Below are 26,945 nucleotides of genomic sequence, written 5' to 3'. Positions count from 1 at the left end.
TGCGGTGTGTAGCTGTTGGCAGTAGCTCCTGCCGCTCTCCCATCAAGATATGCTGAGTAAAACCGAATAGGAAGCGACGTTCAGACATAAGCAGGGGCTGGCACTCTGTGGTTTCCCTTCTGTAGTGCATGCTAGCCACCAGCTGTCCCCCGTGAGGCCTTTACGCTTGTAGGGTCTCTTTTCTTTACAAGTCTAAGGTAACTGAACTCCGGCACCGTGGAGCAGTGCTGCTCTAAGGCCCGTAGGCAGCACAGGGACTCTCGCCTTCCCTTCTAACCTGTCCAGTGAGTGTAGCTCTTTGGTTTGGTTTTGCTTTGGGCCCACCTTTCATCCAGTCACAGAGACGTCAACCCGCTGTGACAACCGCTGCTCTGGCATCTGGAAGAGAGGGCTTCCAGACTGGCGCTGCGCCCTTGGCTGTGTGAGTTGCGTGTCAGTTTGCCTCATTCTGTGAGGCTGCAGGCTGGGCGTGGGGCTTGGGGCTCTTTTGAAAGGAGATACTTTCTTTATCTCAAAAAACAAAAACAAAAACAAAAAGACCCAACGCAAAACAAAAGTGATATCTTTGTTCCCAAAGTTCAGCAAAACTCCTGACGGGGAGGGTTTGACCTGGTGATCCCAAGTATTATCTTTGAGGTCAGAGCTGCCAAACTCTGTTCTGTCCCCTCCCAGGCCTATGGCTGCTCTCTGGGCACTGAGTCAGAGGATGGGGGGAGGAGATAGCTCCACCAACTGCTGCTAAAAACAGCATCATCCACTCAGCCCATGAACACACTCTCTAGACCACAGTAATGCCGGGGCATAGCAGGTGGAGTTGGTCCCCCTTTCCTTATGGGCTTCTCTCTTTTGTTGGGTCTTTTTGGGGCAGGGGCATCAGAAGGAAATTGGCTTTTTTACTCCACACGAGAGTCAGGCCCCATTAAAAGCATCCATCTTCCTTCCTTCCTTCCTTTCTTTTTTTCTTCTTTTTAGCAGCAGTTTCCGAGCAGATGGATAAAGACACATCCATGGGTGTGGAACAAGAGCCCAGCAGGCGGCTTGCTGCTCTAAGCCCATCCCTTAGCGGTTAGACTCAGGCAGCGCAGTAGCAGACAGAGACAAAGCCTTGGCCTCACTGAGCTGCCTCACAAGACCCTTCAGCTACATCGTGGGTGGCAGCTACGTCGGGGGAGTCGTCCCCTGTGTGAGCCTGGTCCTAGAGATTATCTGTGGTGCTGAGAGGCCATCACTTCCCTACTGTTGTCAGTTCAGATTGTATGTGTTGGGGGGGGGGGTGGAGCGGCCCAATACATACAGCTGTGCTTCTGCCTGACCTGCCATGCCAACCGCTGCACTGCTGTTTGCTTCTGTTTGGGGAGGCTTTCTGTTCCCAGGGCTGGGTCTCTCCCTCCTGGCTAGTGGCTGCTTCACCCGTGACTGGACCTTCTAAAAGTTGCCCAACTGACCCCTTTTCACTTCAGCCATGCTGAAGGCTGCTCCAGACAACAGGTAAGGTTCTAAGGAGCCTTATTCCAGACAGCCTCACCTAGGGGCTGCGCGGGAAGCAGGCAAATGAAGTCATATTTCTTCATCCTCCCCCTGCCAGGAGAAAGAAGAAATGCAAAATATATCTGTGGGGGAGGAAAGCTCCCTCCCTCCCTGCCTGTCCGCTTCTGCCTCTTTGTGAAAACAACAGGCCATTCCGCCCTGGGCACCGGGGGTGAGGAGGCGGGGTGCTGGGTAAGTACATGAGGAAGAAGGAAAGCCGATAAGATAAGCCTTGGCACATCTAGGTCACCAGGCTGCTGCCAGCCACCTGTGTGATTGGTCACCTTGAAGCTGACAGGGGGATGGACTTTGGTTCGGGGCTAGACTGGCTGGCTTCCCACGCCTTGGTTTATTCAGTAAACATTTATTGAGCACCATTAGGTGGCAGGTCATGTGCTAGGGGTTTTCAGGCTCCTGTACGTCTCTAACAGACTTGTATGGGTCCCAGGCTTGCAAACATCGCTAAAAAAAGAAATGACTTCATTCAAAAAACCGAGCTTGCAGAGGGGAGGTGGGGGGGTGAGAAGTGAGGAGCCTGTCTCCAGGAGGGAGGGGCTCTCCCAGAGTCTCGATCCTCTCTTCTTTGGGTTGCAGCCAAGGGTCTGCAAGACTTTCTGTGAAGACCAGATAGTAAATATTGGGCTTTGCTGAGCCCACTGTCTTAATGGCCGGCCTCTGTGGCACTGGAGAAAACATCAACAAGCCAGAGTGGCGGAGCTCCACCGAAACCTCATTTACAAAAAGGGCTCCCAGGCTTTGCTAACTCCCCGGTTGAATGTTTGAGATGACTCTTGTGAAGTGGGTGTCGGGGGAAGTGGCCCCACAGGACTTAAAGAGAAATCTCCAGTTGGCGTGGCATGGGTAGTATAGGGATTGAGGCAACTGTATGGAAAATTCCATTCCACTGGCTCGACTTCATTCCCACCATAGGTTAAGCCGGTGACCAAACCAGACAGTGTAAAACAGGCTCCTCACCGTCACTGGGAAACAACTGTGCAGCCCTATTGGGCAAAGAACCAGCGGCACCATTTTCAAAACCCTGATCTGAAGGGTGAAGCGGCCTTTGCACTAAATCTCCATTGTTGCATTGGACCGGTCTGTTAACCTCCCTGACCTCCAAGCATGCAGGGAACACTGCTGGATGGTGCTCCAAGGCTGTGGAGGTAGCAAGAATATAGCTAATGCCTGTAAGACAGCCAGTGTTCTCAAGCAAAAGACAAGTGGCTGAGCTGTTAAAAGATGGGTTGAAACACGGGCTGTGCGTACCGGATTATTCTGTTTACTGTGCAGATGTGTTCTCTAAAGCTGTGTGCCTAAGACAGGAGTTGGCTCTCAGTAGAGAAGAGAAGGCGTTACTTAGAGGAAGCCATGCATGGGGAACACAGGCAAACCAGATGGGCAGAGCATGTTTCAGGGAGGCCGGAGGTCAGCAGGTGTGGGCCACACTCAGGAGTTTAGACTCAGTTCTGTGTGCTGTAGGGAGCCACCAAATGGCTTGAAGGGAGGGAACAATAGGATTTGATAAGAAGTGGACAGGAATGTTGTAACATGGTCCACATCAGGAAAATCCGGCTTCCATTGGCTTCTGTAAACTGTTACGGCCGAGGGTCTTGAGTTGGCTGATAACGTATAGCAGTTGGTAAAGCATTATGATGTACCATGGCTGTTTATAATCAATAAAAGCGGGCTCCATCCCTGACGATGCCATCAGCTGAACAGCAGTTGGTAAATCATTTGCAAACCACAGGCCATGGCAGACCTTTATAAATGCTCCCTGTGTGGCCTGGAGGCTCTGGGGCCTGGGCATTCTGTCTACGCTAATGTCCCTGACTTCTTGAGGAGTAAGGCTGCCTGAATGATTAGAAGCTGTCACCCGAAGCCCCGCTCTTGGAAGGTCTTTCTGTTACTTAAAAACAAAAAAGCCATTTGTGATGTGCACACAGTGAGTTTGCCTGTGCAAGTGAGTTTGCCTAGAGCTTAGTAGCATGGCAAGGCTGGCCAGCTGTGAGAGCCCTGAATCTGCCTGTCTCTCAGGCACCTTCTTCCATCTTCTCCTACCTACACACTTCTTCCTGACACTTAGTTATAGGTGTGCCCTGCCAGGCCCAGCTTCCCCGTGGGTGCTGGTGACTTAGGACACATTGACCACTTCGACACCGAACCATCTCCTCAGCTCGGATTTAGCCTTTCAAAGACAAGGTCTTATTCCTCTTACAACCTTTGTTTTTCTGTCTCCGTGTGTGTGTGTGTGGGGGGGGGGGAAGTATACAGCCAGGTGTACCCGCTGTGTGGAAGACAACTTGGCGTTCACCGGTTTCTCCTTCTACCACGTGGGTCCTGGAGCTCAGGTCACCAGACGGCATGGCAAGCACCAGCCCACCAACCCTTAGGTGCTTTTGAACCTGTGATCCTCAGCAAGGGTAAAGAAGTTACCTTTCTTAAATTGTTGGCTGGTTAGCTCCCTTCTTTCCTGAAACCAGACAAGAAGAGGAAATCTCGAGTCAGCAGACCTTGGGAGCCTTAATTAACCGTGTTCCAACTAGGTCAGGGGAGCGACCTTTGGAGTCTCCCCCCCCCCTCCATGTATGCTTCAGCTCACTGGAGCAGAGTTCCCCCATCACCGAGAGGTTGGGAGTCCAGCACCCAGCCGAGGGAGTCTGTTTCTATGGCGCCCAGGCTTGCCTATTCATCACCCCCCCCCTTTCCTCCCTGGCACGCTGGTTCTGCCGGTGCCGCTGTTAAGTTGCCCCGGTGCCCAGTCTCCTAGTTCATATCCTCGGGCCCAGGTCCTGCAGCCAGCCAAGCGCTCTTTCGGCTCTCCTTTCCTGCTTGCTTCTCACTGATACATAAGCTCCCGAGAGGAGGAAGAGGGACGACACAGAGTTGGATAGCTGCTGCCCCCCCTCCAGCCCCCAGTAGACCACTTTGTTGGTGGGCACAGCGCCCTGAAGCTCCCCAGTGCCGTGTTGAATAGGGTAGTGGTGACTAGCTGCCTAACTCTAGGCCTCTGCTGGCTGATGACATATGCTGAGGCTTTGCCTTGGGATGGAAATTGGAGGCTGAGGCAAGAGACAAGGCATCTCTGTTTGAGGTGTGTGCCTTGACCAGAGCAGCTCCCTGAACCAGGCTCTTGTTCTGCATATGCTGGCCTGGTCATGCAAGATTCCCCTGTCCAATTCCCTGGGCCGGGCTGGGCTGAACTGAGACACTAGTGTGGCTGAGACAGGAGGAGAAGCCAGCGGACAGAATGTTCCTGTTTTTCTGATGGGCCTACTGCAGTATACAGCCTGGGTCCCTGGGAACAGAGCCTGTCCTTTTTCTATGCTTTCCATATACTGAGGAAGGAATGTGGTTTCCGCCCGGCTGCACTGGTTTTAATTTACCTTTCTGATGGGATATGCGTGTGTAAACAGAGACGGCACCATGAGGAAGTCCGCACAGATCGCTTCACAGGCCTGCTCTGGAGAACAGCTATGTGCTCTAGGCCGAGACTCCCTCCCATTACCCGGTACCCAGGACCTGGTTATAGAGGTCACCAAGTTACCTAATAGAGTTGGTAACTCAGTCAGTCTCAAGACACTTTCCCAAGGAGCGATTCCTCACCCATGGCTCTCAAAGAATGACCTTGCGGGTCCGGGCCAGAAGGACCCGGATCTAAGACCTTGGCCTCCACGTTGGTCTTGAGTATCCTGAGACTGTTTTCCAATGTGTATAGAAAGGTGGCAATTAAATGTTTGTCTTGCAGTAACCCCAGCCTCTGCCTTCTCCCAGGAGCCTGAGCCCAGGGAAGATGATTAAAAATAGATCTGAGGAGTACTTCCTGCCTGGCAGATGGCTGACAGCAAATGCTAGGGCTTGTGGCTGACCTTTCTTCTGAAATCTGCTCTGTGTTTCCATGATGCTAATTGAGTCCCTTGCTAGACCTAATCAGAGGCTCTGTCAGTGACTGCAGAACACCAGGGCTCACTGTCCTGGCTCAGCTCATGGTAGCAACATGAAAGAGCTGCAGTTTATGTGGAGACACCCACTCCTTGGTCCAACTGGCCTGTCCTTGTTTTAAAAACTAACAAGTTCTGCTTTCACATTGACTGCCCTTCTGTTAGATATGGCACACCCTCTCCGCCCCCATCGGTGATGGAAGTTGAGGAGTCAGGGAGCCGTAAGAACGCCCAGTGTTTGGACACACACACAATAGACAAGGCTCACAGAACAGTGTGCAGAGGCCTGCAAGGGGCCAGCGCTCCTCTCTTTGGGGTCAGAGTGGCCCAGGCCCCAGGCCTTTCCTCTCCCATAAAACACAGATAATACAGATAATTCTACCTGTGTAGTCCCTGGGTTAGAAGATGTAAGAGTGCTTAGGGGCCTTCAAGATGGGCCCAGCAGCTAAAGGTGGCTGCCGCCAAGCCCCTGCCGCAGCCTGTAGGGTGGAAGGAAAGAACTGGTTCCTGGAAATTGTCCTCTGACCTCCACGCGCACACACACACTCCCAAAATAAATGAATACATGTTTAAAAACTCATTTAATACCATACCTGAGGGAATTATAAGGGTTGCCCGGGCTTACGTATTCACAGCGAGATCCTGTCTTGACGGTCTTGACAACTGTTGGTCTCTATGACATGTACACAGGGCAGGTTGTGGGCCTCTGACTTCTCTGGCTTCTTAGCTTAGATTTAATCCCTTTTTTTGCTCCCAGAGAAAGCCCTCTCCTATGGACTGACCCGGACAATGCTCCAGTCTGTCCTCGCCAGGCCAGACGTCTTCTCTAAACTCCACTAACAGCCGCAGTGTGCTAGAATGTTTTATTATTTGTGTGGGGTTTTTAGTATGTGTGTCTCCTGCTTTTTTTTTTTTTTTCATTTTATTATTTGTGTCTTCTGCTTAGCCAGATTGTAATAGGCACCTTCAAGAACAGGACAGAGATGAGTAGCTAAAATCCTCCGTGGTACCCAGGAGGTCTTGCAGCTTTAAAGAAAGAGCACTTAGTATGTTGTTCATGTGACCACGCTGCAGGGCCTGAGCCCTTCCCTCCCTCCCTGGCCGTTTAGGCATCCTCGCTTCTGTAGACTGGCACCTTCTCCTTTTGACTAGGAAATGACTTTCCAGTGCCTGATAATTGACTCATGTGAACACAGCACCTTCATGTTGGCCCAGGAGGATGAGCACCAGATTCATGTGGCGGGAATTTCAGTGTCTGCATCTCAGCATTGAGAGCCCTAAGCAAGGGATCCTCAGATAGGTCAGCCAATGAGCATCGAAGACGCAAAGAGGAAGTTTACAAACATGAGTGAAGGTCAGAGATGGTCAGCATGCGAGTTGCTGTCTCTAGAGGTTTGCTGAGCGAGAGACCTTCTCAGGCCCCTCAGTTCACAGAGCGTTAGGGACACCATCCTCTGTAGGGCAGCCTGTGGAGTCTTTCCTGGCTTGGGTAGGGGCAGACCGATTGGTTATTCGAATCTAGTTATATATTCTAATTCTGGGGAGCTAGAAATACCAGGAGTCTTTTTTTTTTTTTTTTTTTTTTTTTTTTTTTTTTTTTTTTTTGGTTTTTTTTCAAGACCGGGTTTCTCTATGTAGCCTTGGCTGTCCTGGACTCACTTTGTAGACCAGGCTGGCCTCGAACTCACAGCGATCTGCCTGCCTCTGCCTCCTGAGTGCTGGGATTAAAGGCGTGCGCCACCAGGCCCAGCTCAGGAGTCTTTATTGTGTGTGTAGCCTTTGCCCTTTAAGTAAACACCCCATGTGCTCTACCTGCCCCCTTTCCCACCCCACACATGGTTTCACTATGTAGTCCTGGCTGTCTTTGAACTCATGTAGATGCAGTCTGGAACTGAGAGATCCACCTGCCTGTGCCTCCCCACGTGCCCCACTACACTTGGCTCATTTTTTAGCTCAGGCCTTTTTCTGTAGTTCAGGCCAGCCTGGAGTTCACTGCTTTCCCAAGCTTCAGCCTCCCCTTCCACATGTTGAGGTGACCTTTTAAGTACCGGATCTGACTTCATAACTGTACTATTCAACTCTTCAAAACCTAGTCCCTGAAGGTGTGTAAATGCAGAGGCCAGACACAGGAATATGCTAATACAGTATACGCTAGACAGCTGCCACGGCGGGGAAGAACGCAGTCACCAGCCTCCTTTAGTTTGTACAGCCAACCCGAAGCACAATTAATTGTAAGAATTACCATGTACATTGATACGCATTTCAAGGAGGAGAAGGAGGTATTGCCCATTTAGGGCTGAAAATGAGGCACAGAAGCCAAGAGATGGGCGGGGAGATGCAAAGCAAAGTTATATATAGAAAACAGAAAGGGCAGTTGAAGGAAAACGGACACTGTCATCATCCCATTGCACAGAGGAGGAACTTGGGACCAGAGACACTCGAAGCTCATGACAGGAATTAAGTGTAGCTTGCTCAAGTACAGTCATGTGTCAGCGGAGTATTCTGAGAAGCTTGGCCCTAGAAGATTTCAGCATTGCACAGACACCACAACCTCTACTCTTAGGGAACTGCTGTTTACGCGCGCACACACACACACACACACACACACACACACACACACACTCTTTGAGACAGTGTTTTATTATATATCTGAAGTACGTGCCAGCCGACCCGACCCAGCCTTACTTCCTTCATTACACGAAAGTGCCGAGTGTTTAGTCCATTGGTGCTTGATGCCGACAAGAAGAACTTCAAATAGGCAGCCCAAAGAATGAAAATAGCACACGATCCAGCGCTGGAAAATTCAGGCAGCGCTGAAGGAAAAGGCCTCACTCAGCTCATTTGAGGAATTTTGGCAGGAGCCGTTGGCTGTAGAATGGGTTGACGCAGAGGCGGTGAGTTCGCTCTAAAAAGCACTGGGATTTGGTTGTAATTTGGGCAAGAACCGTGCGGGTCTATAAAATAAGATAACGACCCAAGCCCTTGGAGGGCTTCCAATGCACTCACAGCCCATGACAGGGGCTTTCAAGGGACCGTGGTTACTGGAGCATTCACTGTACAAGTCCCAAGCAGTCTCCTAATCCTTCTCTGCCAAGGAAAGGATTTTTTTTTTTAAGGAGCTAAAAAAGCTAAAAGCTAACGTCTTAGCTTTGAATTATTTATTTCAAGTGTTGTGAAGTAATCATTCAGTAGTGAGCTGGAAAAGCTGGTTTTAGTCTGTGGCGCACAACATTCCCTGGGTGGTCCTCAGCCAGCCTTAAACATTGTAGGTCCATAAATCAAGTTTTTTGTTTTCTTCTTCGTTTACTCAAGAGTGAACGAACTCTGAAGCATGTTCACTGTAACATGGCGCATAGGAAGCTGTCTGGTAAGCCAGAATTCGAGTTCATTAATTTACAGTGGTGTGCTTAATCCTGGAGGCTTGGACTGTGTGTTATCTTCCTTGAAGGTAAACTCACTTGAGCGAGAGAATTAAATTTAGACCCTTGTAAATATGGCACCAGAGCAGAGGCATTTGACCAGCCTATGAGATTTCATCAGTCCTGACAGACTGGCCCATCCCTCTTCATTAAAGAGACAGCTTTCCCCAGGGAACATCTGCTGGGGAAACCTTGGGGCTTGGAGTCAGAAGCCATGGGCCTTACATCCTGTCCTTGACTTATACAAGCTGTGTGAAAGCTGGGAGGTTCCTCTGGGCTCTGGGCATTGCTCTGCTTTGGAGGCAGAGCCTGTAATGTGCACTATACATCCTGGAGCCCGATATACACGTGTTTGAGACCAATTCCTTTCTTCTTAGGAAGCCATGCATACAGGGCTGTCCTCACTCCATCTTCATCCTCCCCCAGATTTTAAAGCCACCTGCCACGGGCTGGAGAGATGGCTCAGCCATTAAAGGCTAGGCTCCCAACCAAAAAAATAAAGCCAACTGCCTGAGTCGCCATGTGTTGTTGTTTGGCCCTCAACTACTTTGTGTTTTCTGCATCTGGTGGGTGGGGAGCAATTTAACTTTCTCATCTGTATTGCTTAGAGGACTGTGTTCAGATCACAGTTTGAATCCTGCACGGCACATAGCAAGTGTCACTTATTGTGTGTGGCCCTCGCCACCATGGGTCCTAGGAATGGACTCAGGTCATCAGACTTGGCAAGTGCCTTAACCTGCTGAGCCATCTTGCCACCCCCTTCGACCCTTCTAGTGAGCCCCTTCAATCTCATGTGTTCCCTCTCTCCAGCTTCACTGCAGTAATTGTTTAAAAAAAAAAAAAACATCTAGGAAGGGCTGTTTGCTGTAGGGCATGTGGCTTTAGCTTATTCTTTAGGCGTCTGTTGGTTTTAACCAAGGACTCCACAGTTATCTTTAGTGCTCTAAGGGCATTCCGTTTACAAGTGCCCCATTGACTTTGGGAGCAGGGGTGCAGACTGAAATATAAGTCAGCGGATATTTTTATTTTTCTATTGATTTATATATACTTGAAGCATGGCCATAGCATTATCTTTCTTTAGATAATAGCAGCTCTGAATTATTTTCGGAGGCCCCATGACTTTGAGGGGAACTTGAGCTCCAGTATCAAATAGTTTTTAGTTTTATATTTGAATTGCAAAGGGCCCAGTGGTGACCGGCTGCGGTGACATCGTTTCCACCGTCCCCACTGGCCAGTTCAGAAAAAGCCGCTTTTCTCTAAGCAAGGCCTTGTGAGGGTGACTGGCCAGCCTTTGTCCTTGGGGACAGGGTGTGTGAGTTTTGGGCATCCTCTACCCTATCTCACTGCAGGGGGAGTATTTGCCAGGCCTTACTTCTCTGTGGGGAGGGGGAGGGGAGGGAGGGAGGATGGCTCCAAGCTGGCAGATCTGTTTTCTCACTGGCTGAATATGTTTACATTGGCATCTTCCACTCAGACCCACTGCCACAGACTCAGAAGCTCAGCAGAGAACAGCCACAGTGGCCAAGTCCATCGGAGGCCCTAGGACCGCTGAGGGAGGAGCCTGTGGGGACTGAGCGTGTGTGTGCAAGGGAGTCTGGGAGGCCTATTGGCGCAAACACTCCAGAAAGCTAAAGTTGTGTGAAAGGAAACGATCGCTTATTAAGACCTTTTTATGATGCGGGCTGCACTCCTAATATATACACACATGCACTTACTTGTCATGCCATCCCTCTTGCCTGGTATATTGTGGAGGAGGCACTGTTTTTAAACCCTCTGCATATGGGTTCCGGAGGCTGAAAAACAACTTGCCCAGGGATGTGCAGCTAGTGAGCTGGCTCAAGGCTTCCCAAGCACCAAAGCTGCCAGCCTTCTCTTTATCAAACACAAGGCGGAGGTGTCTGTGTGAGCAGGGCCACCACCTGTCCTTGGGCCCAGCCTTGAAACTACAAGTCACATGGGTCAACAGGACCAGGTGTGTGAAACCTCTGTACAGCAGATAGTTCTTCCTTTAGAACCAGTCCCTTCTGCCCTGCCTTTGGTGTGCTTAAAGATCATGAGGGCAAATGAGACCCGTAGGCCAAAGGCATGGAGAAGAGACCTCCAGGAAGCCATCTTGCAGAAGATCCTTTCCTCTTGTTTATTTGACCCAGAGTCTCCCTCTGTAACTCCGGGTCACGTGGTACTCAGCACACTGAGCTGTAGGCAGTTCTTCTGTTTCTGCCTCCGAGGTGCTGGGATTACAGGCATGCCGCGATGCCAGGCTTATCACCCCTAAGGTCTCTAGAACCCTATGTGAGAGCTTTTGGTAAGTCACGAAGATACACAAATGGCTTTGTTTTTTAATCCCAGTCTTTCCTGGTGACCTATGTCCCAGTGTGGAAATCAGTCAGGAAATTCCTTTATAATTAGCCCGTCTCCCCTGTTTCCATGTGAGTCCATTTCCTTTGGTTCTTGTTGTAGAGAAGATGGGAGAAATCCCCCCGCGGTAGTCTTTTCTCTTAGCTAAGCTGCGCTTGCCTTCTGGTTCTGTTCACTTCTCTATTGCTCATCGAGGAGGAGGTCCAGGCAGGATCTAGCACTGTTTCGCTTGGGTTCCAGCCCTTTACAGTGACACCTGTGGTTTATTACCTTAGAAAACGTCATAGACATTAAAGATAGACAGAGAAAAGAAAAGAATAATAGGAAAATGGCTGACCTGACCCGTTCTCATAACATGGTACATCTGTTTCCTGCTGGGTAACAGGCGGTGCCAGCCAAAATTCCAAGGGTAGAAAGGAGCCTGGCTACCAGAGACCGAGGCGGGAGAGGGGAAGGATGGTTGGTTGCTGGTGATGGGAGATTTCTGTTCTGGAATTAGTGATAACGACTGTACAATCTGTGACTATACCAAGATCCACTGAGTTTATATTTAAGACATTTCCATCCTTTTTTGTTTATTTGGTTTTGTTTTTCGAGACAGGGTTTCTCTGTGTAGCCTTGCCTGTCCTAGACTCACTTTGTAGACCAGGCTGGCCTAGAACTCACAGAGATCCGCCTGCCTCTGCCTCCCAAACGCTGGGATTGATTAAAGGCGTGCGCCACCACTGCCTGCCTCACATTTCCATCCTTTTTATGTCTGAAGTTTTTGGTTGTCTTTGTTGTTGTTGTTTTGTTTTTGAGTCAGAATCTTGTATTCTGGCCCAGGCTAGTCTGGAACACAGTAGCCTTGTTGTCTTTTTGTGATGACACTTGAGTTTCCCAGGGAGGAAGCCTCACCTGTTGTCATGAGAAGAGAGGCCAGAGAGATCAGTTGTTAAAAGCGCTTGGTGCTCTTAGAGTTGGGCCTGCATATGATTTCCAGCACTCACTTGGTGGCTCACAGCTATCCATAGCATTAGGTTCAGGGCATCTGATGCCCTCTGGGCACCAGGCACACATACACACCTGGACACATAAAACACTCAGACACATAAAAACTATTCTTTTTAAAGATAGAAAGATCAATATCGCCAAAGAAAAAGAGACTTGAGAGATTTTTGTTTTATTTTGGTTGGTTGGTTTTTTTTTTTTTCCACACAGGGTTTCTCTGTGTCGTCCTGGCTGTCCTGGATTCACTTTGTAAACGAGGCTGGCCTGGAACTCACAGAGATCTGCCTGCCTCTGCTGGGATTAAAGGTGCGCCACCACTGCCTGGCCAGGCTTGAGGAATTAATTGAGTGAGCCTTTTCATCTCTTCCTCAGGTTCCTGAAAAGCCCTGAGTAAAGACAGAAACTTTCCACTCGGGACTTGACTGTTACTGCTGCCCTGGGAAGCAAGGCATGAAGTGAGAGCCAAGAGGCTCACGTAGTAGTAAGGCGGGGCTGCACAGTCAGATTTGGAGCCTGAGTCTTCTGGGGTGGCTCACTCCTCATACCCAGAGGTTACACCCGCTTCCCGAATCTCTGCATTCTGCTCCTCCACCCCCGTTACAACTGTGTGCTGCCAAGCCAGAAGCCTGTTTATTTTACTCATTTTGAGACAGGGGGTTCTTGCTCTGTAGCTCATGCTGGTCTCGAACCTGCATTCCTCCACCTACGGCCTCACAAGTGTTTGGGTTACCGACGTGCACCCACCACGCCCAGCGCCAGCAGCTGTGCTCTAAAAAGGAGTTCCTGCCTTCCAGACTTCCAAGAGGGCCAGAAATCACTGGTTTGGCTACCAAACAGGAAACCCAGAGCCCTTTCCGGTTCTTTGAGCTGGCTGGAAGGGCTGGGTGCAACTATTACAGTACTTTAAAGGATAGAAGAAAAGTTTTGTATGGTTTGAAAGAAAATAAAACCAAAAAAACAACAACAAAAACCCAACCCTTTTGTGAAGGCCCTCACACCAGCCTTGGTTGACACACAACGTGGAAAAGAACTGCCTTGTTGCCTGGCAGTAATGACAGCAAACAAATGTGTCTGGCAGTCTGTTTGGCATTTCCTGGTCTGAATTCTATTTGCTTCATTTTAATTGCTTCCTCAGCTCCCTTTCAGTTTCCTCACCTTAGTACCACCCTCACCCAAGGGAACACCAGGCTGTGCCAGGTTGTACTGGGCTGGCAGGATACAGTGACCCAGCCGGGCTATTCTTGTCTATGTCTATTTGCAAGAAGCCTGTTGTTGTTCAGTGTCTGTTTTTCTCATCATAAATGTTGAGTTGGCAGAGTCCCCAGGGTGGTGGAAGTCACGGTAGAAGAGTGTCCAGACTTCTGCCTCAAAAAATGCAGCTGGATGTGGGTGCCAGGCTGAGGAAACTGAGGGTGATAGATGCTGCTTCTAAGGGTATACCTGAGGAAGTACACCCACCAGGACAGCCCTGCACCTTAGGCAGGACCTGGATTTCTGCCAGCATACTCTGACCAAACATGCCCAGAGGAACTGTCCTGGCATACTGGTGAGCCACCTTCGAGCCTAAGGAGATTGTTTTCTTTGCCACGAGTCCTCCTGTCAGCCCCTACTCTCTAGGAATTTTCATCTGGGTTAGGTTGGAAGTAGCTACTCCCTGAAGCAGGCGGGCTTCCCCAGGGCAGCGACCTGTCAGCAAAGTGCCTGAGCATAAGTCTAATGCACACACTCATGTTCTGATTGCTATAAAGTGTGCATGTTGTGAACGTAAGAATTTTGTATGGCCTCTGGAGAGGTGGCATAGTGGTTAAGAGCACTGGCCGCTCTTGGAGAGGTCCTGAGTTCAATTCCCAGCACCCACATGGCGGCTAAAGATCCAGTGCCCTCTTCTGAGGTGCGATATGCAGGCAGACAAAATACCCTAATACATAAGTAAACTTAAAAAAGAATAATGGAATCTCTATTTCTTTTTGTGTTATCTTATTGACAGTCTATTGTTTCACCATTTCCTACAGTGACACGGCATGATGACTACTAGTTGTTTTCGCCTGTTATCCTCTCTGGTCTTTTTGTCTGGGTGTTGTCTGCGACAGGGTCTTGTTTTGTAGCTTCGGCTGGCCTCAACTCCTCCCCACCCCGTGAAGAGATCCACCTGTTAGATTAAAGCATATACCACCATGCCTGGCTTCTGTGTGTAGCCATGGCTGTCCTGGAACTCACTCTATAGACCAGGCTGGCCTTGAACTCTGAGATCTTCTGCCTGCTTCTGCCTCCCAAGTGTTGGGATTAAGCCTTGTGATACCACAGCCACCTCTCTGGTCATTCTTAAAACAAAACAAAACCACAGAGCTGGGACTGGTGTTGCCTGCACCTGTGAGCTGGAGGCAGGGAGGACCGCTGCTCCTGTGGCAAGCCTCGGTTATGTACCTGAGAGAAACTGTGGCACAAAAGAAAGAAAAGGACAGCCTGGATCCGCCAGGCATGGTGCCTCAGGTCCGTCATCCCAACACAGGCGGATCTCTGGGTTCTGAGGCCAGCCAGGACGACAAGAGAAACCCTGCCTTGAAAAAATAAAAACAAAGCCAGGCAGTGGCAGCACACGCCTTTAATCCCAGCACTTGGGAGGCAGAGGCAGGCAGGTCGCTGTGAGTTCGAAGCCAGCCTGCTCTACAAAGCAAGTCCAGGACAGCCAGGGCTACACAAAGAAACCCTGTCTCAACAACAGCCCTCCCCCCCCCCAAAAAAAAACCCAGAACACCCAGCAACAAAAACAAACAAACAAAAAAGAAAAGAAAACTATGCTAAAGGCCGGAGTGCCAGCTCTGTGGTTAAGGACACCTGCTGCTTTTAGAGCGGACTTCGGTTCAGTTGCTAGCACTCACATCTGGCGGCTCACACCCGCCTAGTGCTGTAGCTTCAGGAGATGAGCACCCTCTTCTGGCCTCTGGGCACCAACTTACATGCATTCACATAAATAAAATAACACCTTCAACTTTTTAAAATACCCAGGCAGTGGTGGCTGATCTACAGAATGGGTTCCAGGGCAGCTAAGGCTACCTTGACTCAAAAGGAACAAACGAATTCAACAATTCTAAGTAAAAAGTCTAACAGAAAATGCTATGTAGTGTGTGAGTGACGGTGAGGCATAATTGAGAAAGCGATGACGAGGAGAGGGAAGGGGCTACACGCAGAGGCCCAAGGAAATCATCTAAGGGGTGTGATGAATGTAGAGACCAGGTTGGCCTTAATGAACAGAGATCTAGGTCAGGTGTGGTGTGGCACACGTCCTTAATCGTAGTACTCTCCTACCCTAAAGAAAATGCACACCTGAAGCCGGGCGTGGTGGCACATGCCTGTAATCCCAGCACTCAGGGAGGCAGAGGCAGGCAATCCTCTGTTAGTTGGTTCACAGCCTGGTCTATGACATGAGTCCAGGACAGCCAAGGCTACACAGAGAAACCCTGTCTTGAAGAAAACTGGTTTTCTGAAGTGCTGTGTTGCTACCAGGCCTGGTAAGTATCCTTAATCTTGGTTGTGGTGATGGCTTCACTGGTGTTCAGATGTCACAACTCATGTAGTAGTGCACCCCAGTAGTGTGTGAAGAAAAAATATAGAGGTACTCTAGTTCACTGGATAAGTCCTTATTTTTGCTGATTGAGCTGAATGTCACGGCTCACACCCATGGCCCTGTCAGCTCTGGAGGTTGAAGTAGGAGGAACCCTTGTAGTTCAAGGCCAGTCTGAGATACATAGAGAGACTCTTCAAAATAAAATAAGCAATCATTGCTGAGTGGTGGTGGCACGCGCCTTTAATCTGCTGTATCCTGGGGCTTTGGGGAGACTGAGGATATGAGACAGCATGGAGATGGAGTTTGGCTCAAAAGATTTATATCTAGATGAAAAAAAAAAAAAAAAAAAGGAAACCCATGGGGACTAGGGAGAATCCAGAACATAGGTGTTGGTTGTATGTCTTTCTGAGGTGAGAGAACAGGGTGGGCAAAGCTGGGGAGCTGTTGAGTGTGGTTGGCTTGGGCAAGGGCCACCTCCGCGAAGTGGGCAGCTTTTGTTGCCTTGGTTGGACAGTTTGTGTAAAGTCTAGGCTTTGTCCCTGGGACCTGGGTGTTCGGTGTTAGAAGCCCAGATTCCCAGAGCAGCTTTTTTTGTTGTGCCTGGGAGGTCTTAGGCTCCTTGGGCTGTTTTGGGGCTGGGCAGCAGCTGGGGAACATCTGCTTGCTCCTTGAGCTGCACCTGGGCAGGAAGGCATCCAGCAGCCCAGCTGTTCCTTATCAGCATCTCCACAGGAAGCTGGCCTTTCTCTGGCCAGAGGCACCGACGCTACGGAAGACCTGCGCCCCTGACAAAATGGCTGTCTTCCGCCATAGTGATCTGAGACCCATCTGGTGTTCTTACCCTCCAGTCATCTGTCAACTAGATGCCCCAGATTTCTTCAGGGTTTCTTGTTCCCTTGTCTGTTTTTATACTGCCTTTCCCCCCCCCCCACCCCCGCCCCCCCACCCCCCAGAGCTGACTAGGAAGTTAAATTGGGATACAGTTGTCATACCACATTAAAAATGCAGGCAGCAATGCGAGCACGCCTGGCTCATGTCATGCAGACAGCTCAGTGAGACTAGAGGCGGGGAACCCCAGCAAGGCAGGCCTGTGCTAGCGGAGGTAGATGCCAGCTTGCACAGCAAGCCCCCGGCTCCTTTTCTGTCCCGTCCCCAGTCACTCCGCCTCTCAACAGTAGGGAGACCCATCTAGAGGTTGAAATGGGACTTCTCTAGTCCCCCTTAGGACCGGAACTGCTGTGGCCGATAGAACTGACCAGAAGCAAGTACCGAGTGCAGGCTCTTGTGTGGGGTCTGAGTCCAAAGAGGACAAACAGGTTGTCGGTCCTGGCTCCCCGTGCCCAGCCACCGCGGGAAGCGATGCCACCACAGATAGTGGAAACAGGGAAGTGTGGATTTATTCTCTCCAGTGAACTAACTCACTGTCAGGCAGTGTCAAGAACGGAGGGGCATCTAATTACCTGGTGTTCTGCTGTTAAATAAAGATTGGGTTTCTCCGTGTATCCCAGGCTGGCCTTAGCTTGTGGCCAGTGCTAGTGTGACCCGCTGCACCATCACACCAGTCCCAGAGGTCGGGTTTGTTAAGATTTGGGGGTCAGCGTCCCAGATAAGTAACATGCATGTCTAACTGTTGTATTTCAGTCTTTCCAGGGGAGCCAAGGACGAGCATACCTCTTTAATTCGGTGTAAGTATCTCTGAACGGGGCATCTATTTAGTGGGTGCAGTTTTTGAGGGGCGGGCAAAGTGCTCTTCTGTGACTCAGAATGACCTCTGCCTTAGTAATAATAGCAACAACAGTAAAATCCCTAGGGGCATTCCCGTCAGCACCTTAGGGGAAATCTTGTTGGCAGCATCTCCAACAGTGGCTCCGGCGCTGGATTTTCCCACAAGGAAGATGTCGAGGGGCCCTCTCCCAGAGCCTCCTCCCTCCTGCAGAGGATGTCTACATGGCCCCAGCGCCGTGTTCCTCCCCCCCCACCCCCCATTGTCACCATGGGCATGTGACTCAGAGCCTCTGACTAGATTAAGGAAGGCAGAGCTCACAGAAATCCAAACTAGGAAAAGGGAATCTAGTGCATTCAGCTTGAAACAGGTGTTCTGTGAGGCATCTTATTCACCATCTTAGGCGGCATCCAGTCCTCTGTGACTGCTGGGGACCCTTATGAAGGCTGTGGACTTTACTGTGTAGTTGCCTCCTTGTCCCTTTCAGTTACAAGATTGGAGGAGGAGGAGAGGACCAGAGGTAAAGGCACTACTGCTGCCGCCAAACCCGACACCACTAGCTGGATCCCTAGAAATCCTTATCACTGGAGGAGAGACACCCTCCCCCATTCCCAGCCTTGCCCTCGCCTCCACACATACACCACAGCATACATGTGTCCCCCCAACCCAGCGAGTAAATGCAATATGAAATTTTCCTTAGTTACACGACTAAAAATTTGTGTCAGAAGACTTAAATCCCAAGCAAACTGTCACCCAGGGCTATTTTGGTAAACTCTCGGAGCTCAGGCGTGCACTTCGCGGCTGTCCTCCCGCTGAGGCTTTTCCATGTGGCTACCTGCGAGGGGATGTTTTTCATCTCAGCTTTAGACTGACTTCCCTCTCCCCGTTGGCTTCCCCGGGAGTATCCTTGTCCAGTCTGTTTTTGCCAGAAGCTCAGCTTGAGTGACTAATGGTGGTTTATCCTTATGACTAACTACCCGTTCTCTTTCTGTCTTTGGCATAGAGTTAATGTGGGCTGTGGGCCTGCCGAGGAGCGGGTGTTGCTAACAGGACTACACGCCGTTGCAGACATTTACTGTGAAAACTGCAAAACCACTCTGGGCTGGAAATATGTAAGTACAGCAGAGCCTGGGGTGGGGGTAGGGGGGCTTAGGAAGGATAGCGAAGGGGCCTCATGGTTGAAGGATGCATTCTTCCGAAGGCTTCCCTCAGCCCTGTGGGCTCTTCCCTTTGGCCAAGACAGTCACTGACTCCTTCGCGCTCACTCCTTCACCTGCCCTGTATGCATGTGGGCGCGTATATGTGTACCTTTATAGTAGGACGTTAAAACAGTCTCCTGACAGCTTGCTGTGTGGTAGGGACACATGATATAACAACACTGGGAAGACGGTTCAGTCAGCAAAGTGCTTGTCTGAAAGTGTGAGCACTTGAGTTCTGACCCCCAGCACCCATGGCAAAAGCTGGGAGTAGGAATTGTGTTTTTAATCTCAGAGCTGGGCAGGCATAGACCAGGGGAATGCTTGGGGTCAGGCAGTCTAGCCGCTTAGTGAGCTCCCAGTACAGAAGAGCAACTTAAGAAGATGCTTGAGGGGCAGGAGAGATGGCTCAGTGGTTAAGAGCACTGCCTGCTCTTCCAAAGGACCCGGGTTCAATTCCCAGCACCCACATGGCAGCTCACAACTGTCTGTAACTCCAAGATCTGAAACCCCTACAACCAAGGCACATAAATTAAAATTTAAATAAAATAAAATAAAGAAGACGCTTGACATTAACCTCTGGCTAACACACCTTCTCTCTTTCTCTCTTTCTCTCTCTCTCTCTCTCTTTCTCTCACACACACACACACACATGTACACACAAATACATATATACATATAACAAATAATAAAAATATTAGTTATCCAAACAAGGTACTGCACTCAAGAGGTTGAAATGGGTAGATTACAGACCCAATGGACCACAGGAGACCCTGTCTCAATAAACTAAAATAAACAGCCAGACAACCAAGACACAAAATACACTGCAGAGTGGGTGGTGTTCTACCTGTGTTTGGGTCTGTATGCTTCCACAGCCACCAGCTGGTTTCTTGGTTTCCTTTTTTTTTTTTTTTTTTTTTTTTTGGTTTTTCGAGACAGGGTCTCTCTGTGTAGCCTTGGCTGTCCTGGACTCACTTTGTAGACCAGGCTAGCCTCGAAGTCACAGCCATCCACCTGCCTCTGCCTCCTGAGTGCTGGGATTATAGGCGTGCGCCACCACGCCCGGCTCTGTTTTCCGGTTTTTTGAGACAGGGTTTCTCTGTGCAGCCTTGGCTGTCCTAGATTCTGTAGACCAGGCTGGCCTAGAACTGAACAAAGATCCGCCTGCCTCTGCTTCCAAGGGCTGGATTAAAGGCGTGTGCCACCACGCCCAGCTGGCAGGTCAGTGGGTTAAGTGAGCAGTTCCTAGAGAATGACCCAGATTACTGGCTCTTGCTGCCAAGTCCAGTGCTGCCATCACAGATGCCCCTGGGCAGGTGGATTTGCTTTTTTCTTACTTAATAGGGAACGTGCATCCCAGGCAGGCTGGGGACCCGCTGGGTAGCGTAGACTGTACTCCTTCCTCCTGCCTCTGTTTACTGATTCTGGGATGTGCGCCCCCGCCCCCGCCCCCCAGGATCTGAGGAAAACTCACCCTAATATTCTTACTCCTCCGCTTCTTCCCTAAACACGGGCACAACAAGTTTTAATTCCCAAATCATAGCACTTTTTTGTGTGTACAGACACACAAGCATGCACGCACAGTGCCAGGGAATACTGAAGTGTCATTCATCTCTTTCCTGGAAGGCCTGTTATCTGGCTTTTGGTCTTCCAGGAATATGGCAGCATGTAAAACATGAACATCTCTGCTTGAAGTTTATATCGCATTATATATATAGGCAACATCAAATGAATAGAAGTGGGCACTGTGTGTATTGGAAAGTCAGGAATACTACGAATAGAAATAAGGGAAGGATTGGGAAGAGAGGTGTTGAGTAGCTGGGAAAGAACTTACCAAGATGGTGACATTTGAGCAATGATCCAAAATAGATTTTGTCAGGCTATCGGGCACGCCCAGCTGTTCCCTGCTGTTCCCTACAGGAACTCTGAATGTCTGTGTGCGCAGCGTTCAGTGAACCTGACCTTTGCTGTCCTGGTGCCAGTCGTCAGCACCATCTCTGCTCCTGTGCCTCGGCCATCACCTTTGCCTTGGGTTACCCAGTGTCTCTTTTCCTCTTTTATAGGAACACGCTTTTGAAAGCAGTCAGAAGTATAAAGAAGGCAAATATATCATTGAACTAGCACACATGATCAAGGACAATGGCTGGGACTGACCTGGCTGCCTCCACCCAGCCCAGCAGCGTCCACGTGAATGCCATCCAACCGAACATTCTACCCACGCGTGAGAGAATAACTGAACACTTGGTTCCATCCAGTCAGGGGCCTTGCCATCAGGGGGCGTCCTCCCACCCTGACACCATCTCTTTTGGTGCCTGGCCTCTAAATCCGCTGTCTCTCTGTCTCTTTGCTTTGTATCTGTTTGTGAGTTGATCTTGGCTTCTCTGTTCTAGTGTTCTTGGCTGAAAACAAAATAACGAACAGAACAGATCCTCGGCCGCCTGGTGGCAGCCCGCCTTGGAAAGGGGCCCCCAGCCCGCACCCGCAGGAGAGCTGCCTACTGGCCTCTTGTGGGAGCAGTGGCTCATGGGCGCGAGGAAGAGCAAAGGGGAACCTGAGAGCCCTGGGACTTGGGGTGAGGAGCAGGAGGGTGGAGATGGAAGCGAACTGTATCGCTCTTGGAGACCTGATAACTTTAGGCTTGAAATAATCGACTCTTTCAAAAGGACAAAGAGGAAAAGAAAAAATACCTCACGGCTGCACTCTCCCTGATGACAGACTCCTTCCCTAACATCACATGGATCAGGACAGCGGATTAGCACAAGCAGTGGCCCTCGTGCTAGCTGATGGGTCAAGACCTTGGCATTCTGGACCCGAATTGGAGAATGTCCTGCTAGGGTGAATACGGGGATAGGTAAAAGAAATCCAAGCGAGTTTTAGTGACTCTGCCCTCCACCCTGCCCCTGAGCAGTCACCTTCTTTGGTCTCCTTAGCTGTTTTGTAAGTGAGGGGAAAGATGCAAGATGCAAACTGCCCCAGTTAGCCAGCAACACAAGATAAATCAGCGATGGAGGAAAGCTGGAAAGGAAGCCAGCAGGAAAAGTCAAAATTGGGAACTAGTCAGCAATTCCATGGGAGCAATGTAGCCCAGGAGAGGTTCTGGGAGGCAGAGTGCAGGCTCGGCACATCTTCGCTCGTTGGATGTGCAGTAGCTTCCATGGATCAGCAATTCTTTGTGTGTGGTGTTTTTGGTGTGTCTCCCCCCTCACCCCCCCCAGCCCCCCCCCCACATCGTAACCTGGGAAACAGAGATCCAAGGTTCCATCCTTCATGCCCGTGTTGTTCTTAGACCTGAGTGTCTTCTGTGGAGAGGAAGCTTTTGACAGTGTCGTCCAGCGGTGGGGAGGAACTGCAGATCCAACATGGTACCCACCACCCGACCCAAGCTCCCTTGAGTTACGAATGGAGACAAAAGTCCCTGGAAGTCTCAGGAAACAAGAAGGAACTTATCTAAGGCACACGGTGAAGGGCGCTCTGCAGCAGTTAGCTATTATGTGGCTCATGGCCGAAACTATTTCCTAGGCAGAAAATAATGTTAAAATACATGAATTTTAGGTAATTCTCAACATCTCATTCTCTTAACTAAGTAGGCTGGTCCTACAGGAAAAAATTCACCTCTTCAAAAAAGCCTAATAAAAGGGGGAGCTCACAGAGATAAGAACCCTTAGAAGTAAGTGGTTAACCAAGGTTAAAACAGCCCACCCAGGACTGTTTCCAATTCGCATCTTCAGCAGAGCCAAATTCTCAGTGCAGAGAGAGCTATGGTGGACGTGGCTTTGTCCCTTGTCCCTCAAGTGCTGATCTGGGAATGGAAGAACTGGGACTTGGCCCTGCCCCTCCGGTGATAGTGGCAGGGCAACAGAAAGCAGGCCAGCTCGCGTTAGCAGGAGACTGCCTCTCTTCTGGGATATAAAAGGATTCCTAGAAACAGAAATTTTTTTTCCCCCCTCAAGTCTCCTTGTCCTGAGCCCTGGCTGGCTCATCCTCCCATCCTACCCCCTGGACTGCGAGGCCAGCTGAGGCTCACAAGTGTTGAGCTCCCTCCCAGGCTCAAACTCTCAGTGACACAACGTTTTTTTTCCACTTTCACATTCCTAAGCTGGCTTGCAGGTTCAGAAGTCATGCATTGTCGTCGCCCCCTTCCCCCCATCCCTCCCTTATCCTGTCTGAGGGGTGTGGTCTTCAGTTAAGGATTTGGTTAGACCCTTTGCTCAGGGAAAACCCAGTGATATGCTATGAGACCTTTTCTATATTTTTTTTCCTTAAATAAGGAGTGATGATTAAAATTGGGTAGATGGTTTGGGGTTTTTTTTTGTTTTGTTTTTTTCTCTTTAAAATTAAAATTGGTGACGTGAAGATGCTGGTTACGTGATGCCCTGGCATTCTCAAGGGGCAGAGAAAGGAGACCAGTGTGCCACTGTTTTTCTCGGTGTGGGGTTCCTGGTTCCTGATTGTCTTGGCTCATAGCAAGCTCCAGTGGGACCCTGGTTCTGCCCATCCAGCGGGTACCCGGCGGCATACTTGGTGCAGAAGATAAGAGTAGAGTGTTTTCCATAACTACAAGGCTTGGGGGTGGGGGGCGGGTGGGACCAAAGCTCATTAGCTTCCCTCTGTGACAGTGAAACCAAAAGTGCTTCTTACACCGTAGCTCCATTCATGGCTTGTCTACCTGACGCTGACACTTAGCAGTATTCGAGGGTCTGCAGCTGAGCACTCGAGGCCTCGGTCCACTCATTCTTTATTTTCCTCACCAAATTATTGAGTCAGCATAACCAAAGACCCCATCCATTCATCCCACATAGGTTCAGGGAATCGGAGTTGATTTGGTAGACTTGGGGGCGGGGCGAGGAGGAAGAGGAAGGAAAAGGCCCCAAGGTCTATACCTCAGCCACCAGCTGCCTTCATTTTGAACTGAAGTCTAGCTGACCAACTCTCGTTCCCTCTCCCCCGTGCCACTGGAGGTGACAGGGCTGCGGCCACCCTGGAGCACATCCTCGTCCCCCCTCTCCATGTGTTTCCCCCAGGCTGCTGACAGGTACAGCAACATGAGAGTGTAGCTAGGCTTGATGCCCACAGCCTCTCAGCTGGGCCAGGCTGAGTCAACCACCCCAACACCTATGACAGACCATGTAGATGAAGTAAATCTTTGCTGGTGAATCAATGTGTATGAAAAGAGGTGTCCCCTTTATAATAAAATTTCCAAATATATATATACACACACAGTTGTTTGTGAAATATACTTTTGTAAATAATATTTAATTTTTTAAATAATATATTTGGTGCTGCATTCTCAGATTCCCTGAGAGCACTTTTATTTTCAATTCTATAGCTTCCTCTGTGTTTCTTGAAGTATATTTTAAGGGAAAGACTAATCACCAATATACTTTTTTTTTTTTTTAAAGATCTGTCACTTTAAAATGGATTGAGGCTTTTAAACATTTTTGCATTTTTTTTCTGTTTGCATTTTTCCCCCCCAGTGGAGTATACTAGTAAACTATGAGGTTGTGAACTGATTCTTTCTTGCCCAGTATTGGCTAGAAAGGAAACGAGTTTAGTAGTAACAACTTAAGAGTAATTACTGTAGTTGGGAGAACTTCCAAGAAATTGGAATCATTGTGAGTGAGTGTGTGTGTGTGTGTGTGTGTGTGTGTGTGTGTGTGTATGTGCGCGCGCTTCATTTTTCTGTTTGCTTTCCTACTGAGGACACTATGAACTACAGTTTACACCTTGGGCACATAGTTTTCCCTTTCTGGTTTCTATGTTTGAATGGACCAACAACAGGATTTTCTTTTCCTGAGCGCAAAGCTGTGGCCAGTTCCTCTTCCTCTGTGTGCTCAGCTCCTACAGCCTGCAAAGCAAATCTGTGAAGAGAAGCCTGAGAGAAGTGTGCGTGCATCCCGGGGCCCTGGTTGTTCCAGACGCCATGCCATTAAATGTTAACTGGTTCAGGTTAAAAGGACATTTAAAAGGTCAGATTGCTTTGGGTTCAGACAGAGACTGGCAAATCAAATCTGGAACAAAACTTTTATGTTTAAAAAAATCTGCCTCAGTGAAAAATATATACTAGTTCTATGAGTGGAAAAGATGGTTTATAAAATTGCTATACAGTCATGAACTGCAGTGGAGACACTGTCTTTCTGGGGTTGCATCTGCCCAGTGTTCACGGTGGTTTGGTGAAGGCGGGAGTCCGTTCCCTTTCCTTAGCCTACAGAGACTGTGTACCATGGATTTGTCTGCCTGTCTGTGTTTACAAACTATATTTGTTGGGTTCGGGTTGTTTGTGTTGTTTTTCATTTTTGGTTTTCTTTGGTGGCATTTTTTTTTTTTTTAATTTCTGGGCCACTTTGCTTCAATAACAAAGGCAATTGTTTTCAAGTAATTTGTCTTCACCTCTTTCCGGTATTTGTACATAATGATTCAGTATTAGTAAGAAGTGCATTTCTCTCTGTCATTTCCAATCTGTGTTGGTGCTCATTTGAGAAAATAAAGTTTTCAAATACCAACTCTTGGGAGGTCATCTGTTTTCTGTGACACATGTGTATGTATCGTGACATTTAACATTTGTGCTCTTGGGAAGCCTTCACTGGCCCATCTGTCTGAGCCTGATCACAGACCTGTTAGCTGACACCATAAAGGATATTTCCTCTCAAAACAGCAAGACAATTAATGGAGGGATTTCGCTCAGGTCTCTGGTCTGCATGTTTCTCTTGGCTTTAGCTATAGGAAGTGCAGAATGACCTTTACCTCTTATCTATGCCACGGCCCATCTTCTAAGAGACTGAGAGCTTTCCTGATGACCTCATTGTCTTTGGATAAGATTGCGTTAAAAAGGGGGTGAGCTGACAATAGGAGATAAATTCCACAGTTAACAATGGGGGTGGGGAATAAAAAGCAAATCTTGTTCAAGTATTAAATTGTGATAACAAGCCCTGACAATTCTCAGTGCAATAAATCACAAGCCAGTCACTTGTAAGTGCAGGGTTTTTTTTTTTTTTTGTTTTGCTTTGTTTTGTTTTGTTTTGAGACAGGATTTCTCTGTATAGCAGTCCTGGTTGTCATTAGGCTTCCATGGCAAGCACCGTTACTCATTAAGCTAGCCTCTCATGGGCCCTTTTGTTCATTTAAAACAATTTTTATTAAATATATAAGGCTCACAAGTAGAGGTTTCAATATACTAATATTTTCATGAACAATTCTTAAAAATATTTATTATTTATACAGTGTTCTGCCCCCATGTATGCCTGCAGGCTGGTAGAGGGCACCAGATCTCACTATGCGGTTGCTGGGAATTGAACTCAGGACCTTTGGAAGAACAGACAGTGCTCTTGACCTCTGAGCCATCTCTCCAGCCCCGTGAACAATTTTTTAAAAATTGAAAAACAAGAATTTGGGCTGGGATGTAGGTTGGGGGTAGAAAGCTTTAGTTAGCCAGGCAGTGGTGGCGCACGCCTTTAATCCGAGCACTCGGGAGGCAGAGGCAGGTGGATCACTGAGTTTGAGGTCAGCCTGGTCTACAAAGAGAATCCAGGTCAGCCAAGGCTACACAGAGAAACCATGTCCCCCCCCCCCCCCAAAAACAAACAAACAAGAAAGCAAAATTTGGTTTCCAGAACCACACGAACCAGGCACAGGATACACGCCTGCAATCCAGCACCGGGGAAGTCGAGCAGGAGGATTTGATGTTCAAGATCATCCCTAGGCCATATAGTAAATTTAGAATCAGCCTGAGGTACAGAATGCCTTGTCACAGAGAATGAAAAAAAGAAAGGTTGGTTGTTTTGTGTGTTGGTTTGGTTTGGTTTTTTGTTTTTTGAGACAGGGTTTCTCTGTGTAGCCTTGGCTGTCCTGGACTCGCTCTGTAGACCAGGCTGCCCTCGAACTCACAAGGATCCACCTGGCTCTGCCCCTGAGTGCTGGGATTAAAGGCGTGTACCATCAAGTCTGGCTGTCCTGGTGACTTTTTTTTTTTTTTAAAGAATTATTTATTTATCCTGGTGCCTTTTTAAGAAGAGTCGTTTTACTCTATGTTTGAATCCAAGGCTTAGTGCATGCTAGGCTAGGCAAGTGCTAAGTCCGATCCCAGCTCCTGCTCTGTATTGTAAACTACTTCAGAGGGCTGCACGTGGTGGCACACAGCACCCTGCGCTCAGGAGACAGAGGCAGCCCGTCAGCAGAGGGTTCTGGGACGGCCAGGGCTACACACAGAAACAAGACTACATATGTAAAAACCCC

The 26,945-nt window shown here is 49.1% G+C and overlaps 1 protein-coding gene and 1 long non-coding RNA gene across 2 annotated transcripts in view; one reads left to right on the top strand and one right to left on the bottom strand.

Moving 5' to 3' along the window:
• The window catches only part of YPEL2 (yippee like 2), a 58,613-nt gene extending 33,397 nt beyond the window's left edge, over window positions 1-25,216 (top strand). Inside the window, exons 3-5 of the mRNA XM_084803305.1 lie at window positions 17,439-17,482; window positions 18,524-18,632; window positions 20,780-25,216. Coding sequence (XP_084659431.1) covers window positions 17,439-17,482; window positions 18,524-18,632; window positions 20,780-20,869 — 243 coding nt within the window. The 3' untranslated portion in view covers window positions 20,870-25,216. The remainder of the gene's footprint in view (window positions 1-17,438; window positions 17,483-18,523; window positions 18,633-20,779) is intronic.
• On the bottom strand, window positions 11,826-16,229 carry LOC311609882. Its single transcript, XR_014783529.1, has 2 exons — window positions 13,919-16,229; window positions 11,826-12,134 (listed from the first exon to the last, which is right to left on the bottom strand). It is a non-coding gene; the product is annotated as an uncharacterized lncRNA (long non-coding RNA).
• Window positions 25,217-26,945: the final 1,729 nt, after the last annotated feature.

Source organism: Acomys minous (assembly GCF_964271855.1).
Source record: "Acomys minous genome assembly, chromosome: 12".
NCBI classification, from domain to species: domain Eukaryota; kingdom Metazoa; phylum Chordata; class Mammalia; order Rodentia; family Muridae; genus Acomys; species Acomys minous.
Note: the sequence above shows the minus strand (reverse complement) of the source record. Positions and strands in the feature narration are given on the sequence as shown.